The sequence below is a fragment of the Vulpes lagopus genome, chromosome 11, assembly GCF_018345385.1.
Source record: "Vulpes lagopus strain Blue_001 chromosome 11, ASM1834538v1, whole genome shotgun sequence".
NCBI lineage: Eukaryota > Metazoa > Chordata > Mammalia > Carnivora > Canidae > Vulpes > Vulpes lagopus.
The window spans coordinates 100,865,383-100,878,783 of record NC_054834.1 but is presented as its reverse complement, the minus strand read 5'-3'; the positions used below and the strand labels follow the sequence as shown (position 1 = coordinate 100,878,783).

The following is a 13,401-nucleotide window of genomic DNA, read 5'->3' as shown; positions in this document are numbered from 1 at the left end:
TTTTTTTTGACCAGTCTCCTCAGGCAAGGGCAACAAAAGTGAAAATAAACAAATGGGACTGCATTCAGCTAGAAAGCTTCTGCACAGCAAAGGAAACCATCAACAAAAAGGCCGCCTACTGAGTGGAAGAAGATATTTACAAATCATACATATGATAAGGGGTTAATATCTAAAATATACAAAGAACCCATGTAATTTAATATCAAAAAAACAACCAGAGGACTTGAATGGACATTTTTCCAAAGAAGACATACAGATGACCAATAGGCACATGAAAAGATGCTTATCATCAGGGAAATGCACATCAAAACCACAATGAGATACCACCTCACACCTGTCAGAATGGCTAGTGTCAAAAAGATAGAGTAAGAAGGGTTGGTGAGGATGTGGAGAAAAGGGAGCCCTTGTACACTGTTGGTGGGAGTGTAAACTGGCACAGGTACTACAGAAGACAGTATGGACATTCCTCAAAAAATTAAAAATAACTACCATTAATCCAGCAATTCCACTTCAGTTATCTGAAGAAAACAAAAACTCTAATTAAAAAAGATATGTGCAAAAAATAAAATAAAAAAGATATGTGCACCCTGATGTTTATTGCAGCATTATTTAAAATAGTCAAGATATGAAAGCAATCTGTGTCCATCAGTAGATGAGTGGATAAAGAAGATATGGGGTATACACATACACACACACACACAGAGAAATATTACTCAGCCATCACAAAAAAATGAAATCTTGCCATTTGCAACAACATGGATGGATCTAGAGGGTATTATGCCAAGTGAGATAAGTCAGGCAGAGAAAGACAAATACTGTATGGTTCTGCTCGTATGGGGAATCTAAAAACAAAACAAAACAACAAATGAAACAAAACGGAAACAGACTCAGAGATACAGGAAACAAACTATTGGTCCCCAGAAAAAGGAAAGGGTTGGGGAATGCAGATGAAATAGGTGAAGGGGATTAAGAGGTACAAACTTGCAGTTAGAAAATAATTATGTCACGGGGATGTGATGTACAGCCTAAGAAATACAGTTGATAATATTGTGATAACTATATGGTGACAGATGGTAACTTGACTTATCATGGGGATCATTTTGTGATGCATAAAAGTATCAGATCACTATGATGTATACCTGAAACTAATAGGATATTGATTCCAATTATACTTAAGTAAAAAAAAAAAATCCTTTATTGTCAAGGTGATGTAATGAACTATATTTATTTATAAGCCAGGAGAATTTCAGAAAATAGTCATGTCTAGTTATTAAAGATTTTTTTTTCCTTTTCTTCTGAATCAGGTGCTGTCATACCATGCAACATGTTCAAAAGCTGAAGTTGACAAGTTTAAGGTAAGGAAGTAAGGGGTGCCCTGCTAGGACATACTGTTAAACTTCACATGGCTTTCTGACCCATTGTCACTTGCCTCTGTAGAATCATTTCTGCCCACTAGGTGTTAGGGAGTAAAACTGGGCAAAGGTGTATTTGAATCTTTCAATCTTAGAGGGGGAAAGAGATTTAAAAATAACTGAGTAGCCCCTTTATGATCATTTAAATGATTCAGTATATATATCTTTTCATTTGTTAGGTAAGTAGGATATTAGCAAAAAATATGCACAATATTGTGAGAATCAGTTTGCATGGCTTTGGCATTCGTTTTTCCTCCAACTTTCTGTTCACTTAAAATCAGTATATTTTCATCTGTAAAAATAAGTGAAGAGATTAGGACAATAATAGCTAACATTTGCCAAATACTTACTATGGACCAGACACAAGGTAAAGCATTTTACCTATATAATTTTAATCTCATAATCCCGTGAAGTACCTACTGTTTTGCAGATGAGTCCATTGAGACATGGAGATGTTAAGTTAGGCCAGGGTCAGATGATGGTAAGAGGCATAGCCAGGCAGTCTGGCCCCGGAACTGGAGTTCCTAACGACCGTGTTCGCTGATGTTCAGTGGGACCATCTTCAAGCTCTGACATACGAGTCTATGAATGAATCTTAGATATTTTTATCTTTTTTTTAACGATTCTATTTTTAAGTAATCTCTACACCCAACATGGGGCTCAAACTCACAACCCTAAGATCAAGAGTCACACGTTTCACCGAGTCAGCCAGGTGCCCCTAGATATTTTTTCACCTCAGTCACCACCGCTCTCTTAAAGGCAGCCCAGAATTCTTGTTCCTCTCCCTGTACTTCTAACCCATCAGAGTCAAAATATGAGAGTGTGGGAGACCTGATTTTCCTGCCTTTTGAAAGCTTTGGCCTCTGCCTTTTTAAGTTTTTATGGAATCTCAGAATTATCAGGTTCACCACCACAACCCTAAGAAAGATAGTGTTTTGTATCATGATATTTCTATGTAATAACACTTGGTGATGGCTCTTCCTCTAAGGGCTTCGTTTACGTGCAGATGCGTTCATCTTCCCAGGAAGGATGGCTCAGAGCCCTTTGGATCTGATCACTGAATCACATCATTAGCTTTGAGTCATACTAATAAGGAAAGGAAACAAAGGAAGACTCCAAACTCACAGTAGGGATAAAGGAACTGCTCAGAAGGGCAGGGAGCAGCACACTTAGGGCTGCGTGGGCTGTACCCAGGGATGTGGTTCCACTGGCTTGATGAGAGGCTTAGGAAAAGACCTGCAGTGGTGACCCATATCAGGAGGGACATGTTGCCAGTAAGAGGTAGCAGCTAACAGCAGAAGAAGGAGTCAGAACAACCCAAACCGTGGCAGCCAGGAGCCCCGTGTTAGAGATACAAACCTCCTACATCCCAGCTAGAATGTGAATGCCATTGGGGCAGTGCTTTTGTATGTTTTGTTCCCTGCTCTATCTGTGCAGTTCTGGGAACATGGGAAGACTTAGTAAATATTTGTTGATTGGATGCATGAATGAATGAATGAATGAATCCAAAAAGTTCAGTGTTCAGAAATTCAAAACAACTATTCATTAAGAAAACATTAAAACCATGGTTACATGTGATTAATTTTTAGATCCTCTATATGTTTTATAAATATGTCCATCAAAAATATGTAAAGCTCTTATACTTTAATAAAGTTTAGTTACCTAGAAATCTAATTTAGGGCAATATATTACCACAAATATTTTGCTGTTCTTACTGTTTTATACTTTTACTATAAGTATCATTATCATCATTTCTAAAAGAAAGAAGGGACCAACAGGGAGAAAAACAGCAAAGCTCAGAGTGTGACAAATGTGACTGCAGGAGCTATTTGATGGGACACATGCAGACCCACAGCAGGCCAAAATCAATAGCTGTGTACCCTCTAAAGGTACTGCCCTTTATTCAGCCTTGATTCTTAATTCCTTAGAGTAAGGAAAACACCACTGTCTTGGAATAAGCCATGCTTTTCTATTGTTAGCTCACAAACATACTTACTAAAAATATGAAGTATTTAAATTTGAGAACAAAGGGTTATTTCGTCTTAAAATTATCAAGAGTATTAATGAATTTACTCCAGATTTTATCCTGAAAGATACTGGTAAGTATCTTATTATACTGTAATTGAGATATAGTAGATAATTTTAACCTAATGGCTTTTTTCCTTGATATATAAAGTAAACAAAACATTCTCACAATTGGTAGCTGATGTCTTATAACTGCAGCAATAACATTAAAATGTAGTGAGCTTAAAATAATCCTGCACGAAAAAAAAAAAAAAAATAATCCTGCACGTAGACACTGAAAAGTATTTACTGAAGTTTCACACTGGAGTATGTGCAATGGCAGTTTCCTAAGATGGTTACTAAATAGTAAATAAATGCTTTGTTTTGATCCATATGTACAGATAAACCATGCTTACATTCAAATATATTGCAAACTTTGCCACTTACAATAATTTTTAACAGAGATAGTAAAGAAAACAGATATCAATAGAGATTTGAAATCTGGAACCAGAGTTATCCATAAAACTTTATCATTTAAGGATGGCTGAGTCAATGTATTGGATTATGTGCAGCTGGGATCAGTGATTCAGAGATTAAGTCAGACTTTGGAAGGAAATATCATCATCTAGTGCTGACGAGAATCTGGTGGTCAAATACATGCTTACACAGGCCAGACTCCAGTTGCAGCCCAAGCTGTACCACATCTGGGATTCAGATATGTTGAGAACACCAGTGAGAAGTCGTTGACACACAATTGAGTGGGAGACCTCCTAGTTAAGAACTCTTCCTAGTGGAAATTGAGGCCACAGGCCTCAGTGTCTGGATGATTCCAAGTTCAACATGAGATTTGTCTCTTGGATTTTTCCCTTACCCCAGCCTCCTATGGATTGATGTTCTGAGCTAAAAATGTGAATGGACACAAAAGGTGTGGCCCTTAATACAGTTTCAGTGCAATAAATGACCCCAAGATCATGAGGGTTCCAGAGTACCAACAGAATGCAACAGAAAGAGGCAACCTAACAGAAGTAAGCTTCATATTGACCAGAGGGACGGCACCTTCTATCAAAATGACCAGCAGAAGCTGAAGAAATAAATGCAGGCTGAGTGGTCACGTGTTATGGACAAGTAAGGTATACCCTGAGAATTCTTGGAAATAAGCAGAGGGATGGAGATCCCACAGTATTGGATAGTACAACACACACCATTAATTACTTTCAACTTACTACCACTTATACTTGTACTCTTGTACCATCAATGGGATGATTTCAAGGAACACAGATTTGATAAACCTATAGTCAAGCTTTAAAAATCATTAATGGTAGGTTAATATCACTTTACCTTTTTTTCATATCTTGTCTTCCTACTTCACACCTATCCATGTTTGGTGATTTCTTTTCCTATCATAGAATACCATAGGAGAGGGAAAATATTTTTTATTTTTGTTTTGTTGTATTCTATTAACTCCTGTTGGGAAAACTCTCCTTCACTGGTGTGTGGTGGTGGGTGGGCGAATGGTGGTCAGAATGTGGAAACCGTTCTTCTAGAAGTATTCCTGGATTATCTAGCCATTAAAACTGGATGAGACAGCAACATATAATTGCTCACCAAAGAATGTCAGAACCTAAGCTTATTTTTGTGGTCCTGATGTATTATTTATACCTTGGGAAATGGTCCTTTTTTGGAGGGCCACCTATCACAAAAAGATCATAGAACTTCCTGGAACTAATGAATTAACTTTTTTAAAAGTCTGGCTGGTTGAGGTTATAATGTCAATAATTTACCCTTTATGGGCTGCTTGCCCTGTGCATTGAATGAGGAAACCAGGATCTAAAGAGTGGTTTTTATCCTCATTAACATTTACTGATCTTCCTTGAACTTGAAATAAGAAAGGTGTGCCCAGAAAATTTGTGCAGATTTTAATGCCTGTTTATATCTCTTCTGCTCTGCACTAAAGGAAATAATGTATAAAGACCATATTGACAATTAGATCTCTTTGAAGATGACTGGTTTAAAGGCTTTTAATAACCTGAAGATGCCAGCTGTGATAACATAAGAAAATGAGTTTAGTACACCAATTATATGCTCCTGTAATTTTATGCACTTTCCTAAGATTCCAATGCGGTGGACAGACCAAACAGTTACCACTATATATGCCAGTTTACCAATTAAAATCAACTCATGGACGCTCTCATGTTATATTACCACCTTTTATCATCCCTTCTTTCAATTCCAAACTGCATGGGTTATGGCTGCAATCAGAGATGAACTCGTTTACGGCACTATTTAACTGCCTCAGTAATTAAACACTGATAACTCATGTTGGGTGTTTAGGTTTGGACTACCTCTTGCGTATTTCAAGTTATCAATGTTAATGCCTAGACCACAAATTAACATCCTGGTAAAGTAAATAAAATAAAGTGCCAAGGAATAGGTACCCCCTGTGGCCTTTACATAGCAAAGTAAGAACGGCTACATCAAAAATAAGACCCTACAACTTCCTCTGTAAGATGGAGGGCAGGGGATAGACTGGGCAATGAGATGTGATGTACTAGGCTTTTTTTTTTTTTAAGTAATGAAGCTTGAGGAGACATCTTCGATCCATGAAATATTCAGATGTTATCATAAGCAGCTTATGTCCTCAGAACTGCCCTGCCAGCTGTCCGGGTAGATGTGTCTGTCATAGGTCCTGCACAAGGGTCCCTGAGCAAGGAGGCAGGAGTTGGGACTCACTCCCACGTGGCTGGTCAAGTGATGGGATGCCTCTTAGTAACTGACCTCCCAGTGGGCGCACCTTTCTTCTAATCACACGAAGACAACGTGTGCTGGCCACTGCCCCACCAACTCTGTTTCCAAAGCTGTGGAAAAGTCCAATTCTTGCAGTGGCTTCTTGCAGAGGAAAGTGTCCTATGTAGACAGAGGGTAACACCATGGCACTTACCCAAACCCAAGGCATGAGACAACTGCCTTGGAGGGTCGAGGTAGGGCAGGGCAGAGGCGTGGGGAAATCATGTTGCCCACCACAATCAGCAGGAAGCACCTTCCAGCTCTTCTTGGGCAGGCTGGGTGCTCCCACAGAGACGCCTCCAGAGTCCAGGGGGTAATGCAGGACCTCCAGGGGCAAGGGAGGGAAAGGGGCTTTCTCTTGTTTCTCTAGCCTCAGCCCTCACAGTCTTCCTGAAATGCTGCCTTTGGAAACCTCAACAACCAACCACTTTCCAGTTCACCTCTGCTTCTTTCTACGGTTGTTTCAAAGATGACCTCGCAGTGGTATAAATGGAATTTGAGTATCATCTTACACCTAACCTATTCTGTTTCCTCTCTTGTCCCCATCTCTTGACTTGAGGGCTTTGTTTTTCCTTTAAATAGTATCTATGCCAAGTTTAATTTCTGAGTTTTTTTTTTTTTAATCATCAGGGAGTTATTGAAGCTTCAGCAGGAAACTGGCTGCAGGGAAAACAGCAGAATCAGCATCTGAAAGGGCATGTCTTGCTCCTGTGGCAACCAGCTCAGCCACTTAGGACACATCCATAAACACGTGGAGTGCTTTGTGTCCAAATGTCCACGCGTTCATGCAGGTTCCTCTTTATGAATTATGTCTCAATGAAATGTTAGGTCAGAAAAAAGATGGTTACACTTTGTCACTCTTGAGTGTTGAACACACTGGGGAGGAGAGTGGTGTGAGGGGAACCGGGGCTGAAGCCTTTCCTACTGCTGAACTTGGTGGCTATGAGTTGAGGGCTCCTCAAGAACTCACCTGGCCAAGATACACCCTGTGGTGACCCTGGCCTCCTCTCCAATCAGCTTAAACAGCCATCATTTGCCACTTGTTTTCATTTGGAAACAAAACAGGGACACTGTTCCAAAAGATCATGATAACTGTTGACACTCCCTGGGAGGAAGGATGCACCTGGAAGGCATTCTCCCACCTTCTTGCTTCCACACATTAACACAGCTGGTCTACTGCACTCCTTGAGTGGCACACGTGAAGGCCCAGGGAGTCTGACCCTGGCAGAATGAAATAAAAGGCAGTTCATTTTTGGTTTCAGAGCAGTGATGAGTCCTAAAGGTCCAGGGAAGACAGGAGTGGAGGACAATCATGTGGCCCAGTTAGAGCGCTGACTCCTGAATGGTGAAGGGAACTATAGAGGCCAAAGTGGTCAGACCTTTCCAGAACACAAGGGCATCTGAGACTGTATCAGTCTCCTTCTTCCTGGTCTTTCTCTAGTTAGAGCCATCTATGACTACAGGTAAGGAATTGGGAAATAAAGAACTGATGCACCCTCACTTCAGTGATATTGGTTTGGTTTAGCAGTCATAATAGTTGGTTTTCTCTCTGTATCTCCTTCGGTATACATAGGAACTAGAAACTCCTGACTGTTATGCTTCCCTCACCTTCCTCTCCAGAGCCACACTTTGGATATAATTATCCGGTCACCTTTGTGTCCTCACACCTGCTCACTCCCATGTGCTCTTCTCTCCATCATAATTTCAGAATGTCTCCCATGCTCCCACCATCCTCATAGTCACCACCATCAGCTCAGATCCTCATTCTTTCTCATACAGACATTTGTTATGCATGCTCTCCTAGCTGGTCTCCCTGGTTCCCTTTCTCTCTCACTCTTTTTTTTTTTTTTAAGTAAGCTCTTATGCCCAACATAAGACCTGCTCCCAAATTCATCCTGTGCATAGTGGCTAGGTCAACAGTACTCCTCTGTTGGTGCCAGGTTCCTTTTCACAAAGCTCAACATCTTCCATAAGCCTCTAGATTCCATCATTTCAAATTCTTCAGTTGGACATTAAAATGAGTGAAGGGGAGTGGGAGATACAGGCTTCCAGTTATAGAATGGATGAGTCATGGAAATAAAAGGTACAGCATAGAGAATATAGTCAATGATACTGTAACAGCATATGGTGACAGATGGAAGTGTAGCATAATGTATAGAGGAGTCACTGTGTTGAACACCTTAAACTGATGTAGCATGGTGTCAGTTGTACCCTCCATCAAGTCATTCTCACGATAATTCAGGCAAAAATGATCTGCTCGTTTGCCATTTTTTCATTATATTTATCAGTTTCCACCTTATAATATAAATCTTTGTGCACCTGTCCATTCACTGGATTAAACCAGGGGCATCTTTAGGAGCGAATCCTTGTCTTACTCATTTTTTGTAACCCTTGGATTTCCTAAAGTCATGTCTTGCACCTGGGGGCTGGTGAAATTTCTACAAAATGCATTGAACTGTTTGCAGTTTTGATGGCAGAGGTGCTTGCAACATGTGAGAAGAATTTTGAAGCAAGGATCTATGACAATAAGAGAGTCTGCAAATTTTATCTCAATACTTAAGTTCTTGGTTGCTAGTTTCCTAAGAAGTCTGAACTGTATGACAATAAAATTCATTTTCTTTGTTTAGGATATTTTCTTTGGAGTGTTCAGTAATGACAATATCTACCCTTCCCTACTGTGGGCAAAGGCCTCTTGTCATTAATTCTTAGTTGATTTGGCAATTTCTGTAATACAAGTACACTTGGGAGATGTTGAGGGTTTGTTTCCAGAGTAGTGCAACAAAGCGAATATCAACATAAGTGAGTCAAATGAATTTTTTGGCTTCCCAATGTATATAAAAGTCATGTTTACACTATAGTCTATTAAGTGTGCAATAGCATGATGTCTAAAAAAATAATGTACATATCTTAATTAACAAACATTTTATTGCTAAAAAAGGCTAACCATCATCTGAGCTTTGAGCAAGTCATAGTCACTCATCACAGATATATAATAACATATATAAAATATAATGTAAAATTTTATAATATCTTGACAATTATTAGAATGTGACACAGAGACACGAAATGAGCAAATGCTTTTGGAAAAATGGCACTGATATACTCACTCAGCACAGGGCTGCCACAACCCTTCAATTTGTTTAATCCAAAATATCTGCAAAGCACAATATAGCAAAGTGCCATAAAATGAGGCATGCCTGTATTAGGTAAGATTCTTCACTCTGTATCCTGCTACCACCATCCTGATGACTAAATCAGTTAAAATTATTACTTCCTTGAATCTCAGGATGACTTTCTAATTCTTTTTATTTGTATGGTCCTGAATTCTGTACCTTGTACCTATTTAAAATTATGTGCTGCTGCTTTGGGTAGTTCTGCATGGTTTCTCACAATTGACAATGGATCCATCCAAAAATCTTTAAAATATGCATAAATCATGACTGTATTGATCTCAAGGCCCAATATGAAACACCAAGTTAGGAGAGAATGTCTCAGTTGCCAGAGCTGTCCCTTTTTTTTTTTTTTTAAGATTTTATTTATTTATTCATGAGAGACACACAGAGAGAGAGAGAGAGGCAGAGACACAGGCAGAGGGAGAAGCAGGCTCCACACAGGGAGCCCGACTTGGGACTTGATCCCGGGACTCCAGGATCACTCCCTGGGCCAAAGGCAGGCACTGAACCCCTGAGGGATCCCCCGAGGGATCTGTCCCTTTTTAAAGCAATCTTTGTAAGGCCCCAGACATAGAAGACGGGAGAGCATGCATGTAAATAGACAAAACAGCCACCAGACCACTGGGTTCATTTAAAATTGCTAGGCCTCAGGTTTCCTCATCTGCACAACAAAGCCATTTTCAGCTAATAAAATGCTATAATTTTATGAGCCTATAAAATGTATCTCCAGGAGGGAAGGGGAAAATAAAACGCAAAGCAACATAAAGTTGACAAAACATCTTGGGGTTCTTCTCATTTCTAAATACCCAGAGCTTTAAATTTAAGCTCTCTTTAAAAATTTGGACTTTTGGTGGAAGACTTGGCTCAGCTTGATGTAATTACATATTATAAGTGATTTCTAAAGCCCACTGTGGCTATATCATATTTGAAGGGTAACATTATACAGTAACACTCGTGAGAAAGATAAGTGATTATTTTAGGTAGGACAAGAATTTCAACCTCATCAGTATAAAAAGTACACTAAGGCTACCTAGAAATCTTTAAATAATAATAACGCCTTAAATAATACAACTTAGTGTATAAAAACGTTTTCCTACTCATTGTCTTACTTGAACCTCAAAACATCTTGGTGAGGGCAGGGTCATGATAGCTCTCCCATTTACATACAAAGTGACCAAGAACTAAAGAGCCAACAAGAAAAATGCATGTGCTTGGCTTTGATTTTTCCTCTCCAGTGTTCTGTTTTGACCTTGAAAACCTGGCTTCCCTTCAAGTACCGAATAGGGAAATGTAAGCAATATCATGGAATTTTATCCTAACATCATTTATTTTGAGTTCACTGTTATTCTTGAAACCTCTGTGGCGTTTTGACAGTTTGGGGGCTAAATAAGTGTGAATGGTGATGATGCCTGAGTAAAACAGAATTTGGGGCTGAACTTAATATAGATACTTAAAAAGAGGCTTTTCGTGGTAATCGATAAGGTAATCGATATATGATGCAATTTTATTAGAAACTTCTTTTTGTGTTGTGGCTGTGCCATCTGTGTGACTTTTTGCCCTGGGCTTTCAGGCTGCTTAGACCTAAGGAAATTGGAAATGGCAAACATTATGAAGATATTGCATCATTCTGAGCAAGTGGGTATATGATCCATTATTCTGACATCTTGCTTGTCTTCCTTACAGTCTGATTGGCTATCTAGCTGTATAGAAATCTCTCGACATCTGGAAAGCTCAAAGGAAAGAGAGCAGTCCCACTTTATTATTCTGTGCTCTCCAGGCCTGCCAGGTACCTTGTAAGAAAGATAACTAGGGTATGAGATTGTGAACATCAGTTTGAGGATAAAGCACTTGTCAGGAGATAAAGTCTTATGTTTAAGGCATGAGAACGCACAAACTAGAGACTATTTGGGGGAAGTACGAAGTGAAGAATGTGAAACTGGGTTTCCATTTGTGTAACGTTTCTTGTAGTGATGCATGGTATTAGAGACATCCTGGACAGTAATCTGTCTATCTGAAATATGACAGCTCTAACATAAGACTCAACGGTAAATTTTTAAGGATTTTTGAAAGTTACCCATTCTGAATTAACCTCTGTATATAGCCTCAATTTGTATGTGAGAATTTGTGTGGGATGGGTGCATGTGTGCGTGTGTGCGTGTGTGTGTGTGTGTCTGTGTGTGTACACACTTTATCTTAAAAGGGTAGTCAAGTGATTTAGTGTTTCAACTCTGGCGTTAGAAAAGGATGGCAATTCATTGTCTCCCAAGAGACATGCAATGGAAAAATCTGTGAGAAAAACAGGATCTGAGATGAAACACTTTGGCCACTGGGTGCCATCCTTGCTCCACGCAAGGATTTGCTGAGCCACATTTCTAGGAAGATGGTTAAAACCCGAAAGACAGTAATTTAAAAGTAATTTCAAGATATAATAATGTTTGTGTGTGCACATGACCTGGAATATGTTAGTGACACAGCAACTGATTCATCTGCTGAGGCACGAGGTGCAAGGACTGGGGAAATCTCCCCTCTGGTTCAGCCTCACCAACCAACAAAACCTGGGTAAAGCCCTCTTGCTGGCTGTATCCCAGTGAGCCAGCCAGTGCGTACACGGGAGGCACCGTGGAGGTGCTGGGAGTTGATGGTGAGGTGGTGTGGTAGGAATCCAGAGGTCCGATGCTCCATTAATTATTTTTATTGTTGCATATTCTGCAGTAGACATGTAACAGGACTTGAAACCAGCCATCGGTGTAGCTGGGCTCTATCCCTTCCAATGCATTCCTTTCATTACCAGAGCTGATGGAGCCATTGAGCACTCTTCTTCCCTTTCCTAGGAATGCTGGTGATGCATGTTGGTGGAACAGGAACTGTTTCGGGTGCTTTTTCTCTCCCTGGAAGCAATTCACGGCATTTACAAAGACAACTCCCAAGCCAGAACATCTATGTCAATCACACAATCTCTGGGCAGGATTTCGCTGTCTTTGGATGTGCCATGAATATACATAAAACTTAGAAATTAAACTCAGCTTTATGAACAGGAATAGCCACAGAGACTGTTCTAAGACTGTCATGTAGTACAGGCCGATATTTTCAGCTAGGGCCTCCAACATGTGGTTGAGACTAAAAGGAATTAAGGTACGAACAAGTAAGAATTTCAATAAAAATTGAAAATCTGTTACAATCACACTGTAACAGGAAACTCTAGAATCTTTCCTATAAGACCCCATTGTAGAAGGGATCCAAGCTCCAAATAGATTTTACCCCACAGCCCCAGGCTGGGGGCTGTGCAGCTGGCCTCACAGTTGGCCCGAGAAGCTGGCCTGGAGCGGGGCCTACAGGTACCTCTAGAGTACTTCTGTAATCAAACCCACATGCCCGTGAAAGGGGAAAGTGTGAAAAGGGCTGGGGAGGACTTTGAAAAGAAGAGCAGCCTTTTTTCAACCTATCCAGCGATGAAACGGTTTAAATGCCATCCTGCTGTTAAGCATCCACAGGTGGATGGACTTTAAAATACATTTTCTGGGCTTACTGTCGGTTAACATGATATCAATCATTATATACTTTTAAATATTGCTACTCGCTAGGAGTAGTGGTGTTATAACTACAGCATTCCTTCTGACTGGACCTGCTGTCACAGCTCTTACTTCATCAGATGTTAACAGAAGCCTTTCAAGGAGGCATCAGTGGCTTTATCCCATTTACAGATTAGGCACCTGATGGAGATCACACACTGCCAATTTGAAGGCACTACTTCTTGCCACTAAGGTCCTTTTTGGGGACTCTCCTACCCGGTATGTGCTCCATTCACTCAGTGTGATGGTCACCTGAAAAATAACAAACATTTAGTGAAAATTTTACTAGGTGCCAATTCTCTTTTCAGCGCCTTACCTGTATTACGGATTAAGAAATCGAGATATAGATAAACATGCTGAATTTGTAAGGTTCCCTTTTGATATAGACATGGAACCCTTTTTGTTTTAGGTCCTTCTGGTCCTGGTTTGGCCCTGTCCTTATGGTCTGATTAATGAACC

The 13,401-nt window shown here is 40.0% G+C and overlaps 1 protein-coding gene across 1 annotated transcript in view; it reads left to right on the top strand.

Moving 5' to 3' along the window:
* Positions 1-13,401, top strand: part of PDE11A (phosphodiesterase 11A) — a 381,245-nt gene that overhangs the window by 244,463 nt on the left and 123,381 nt on the right. The window contains exon 10 of the mRNA XM_041722472.1: positions 1,305-1,355. Within this exon, the coding sequence (XP_041578406.1) occupies positions 1,305-1,355 (51 nt within the window). The remainder of the gene's footprint in view (positions 1-1,304; positions 1,356-13,401) is intronic.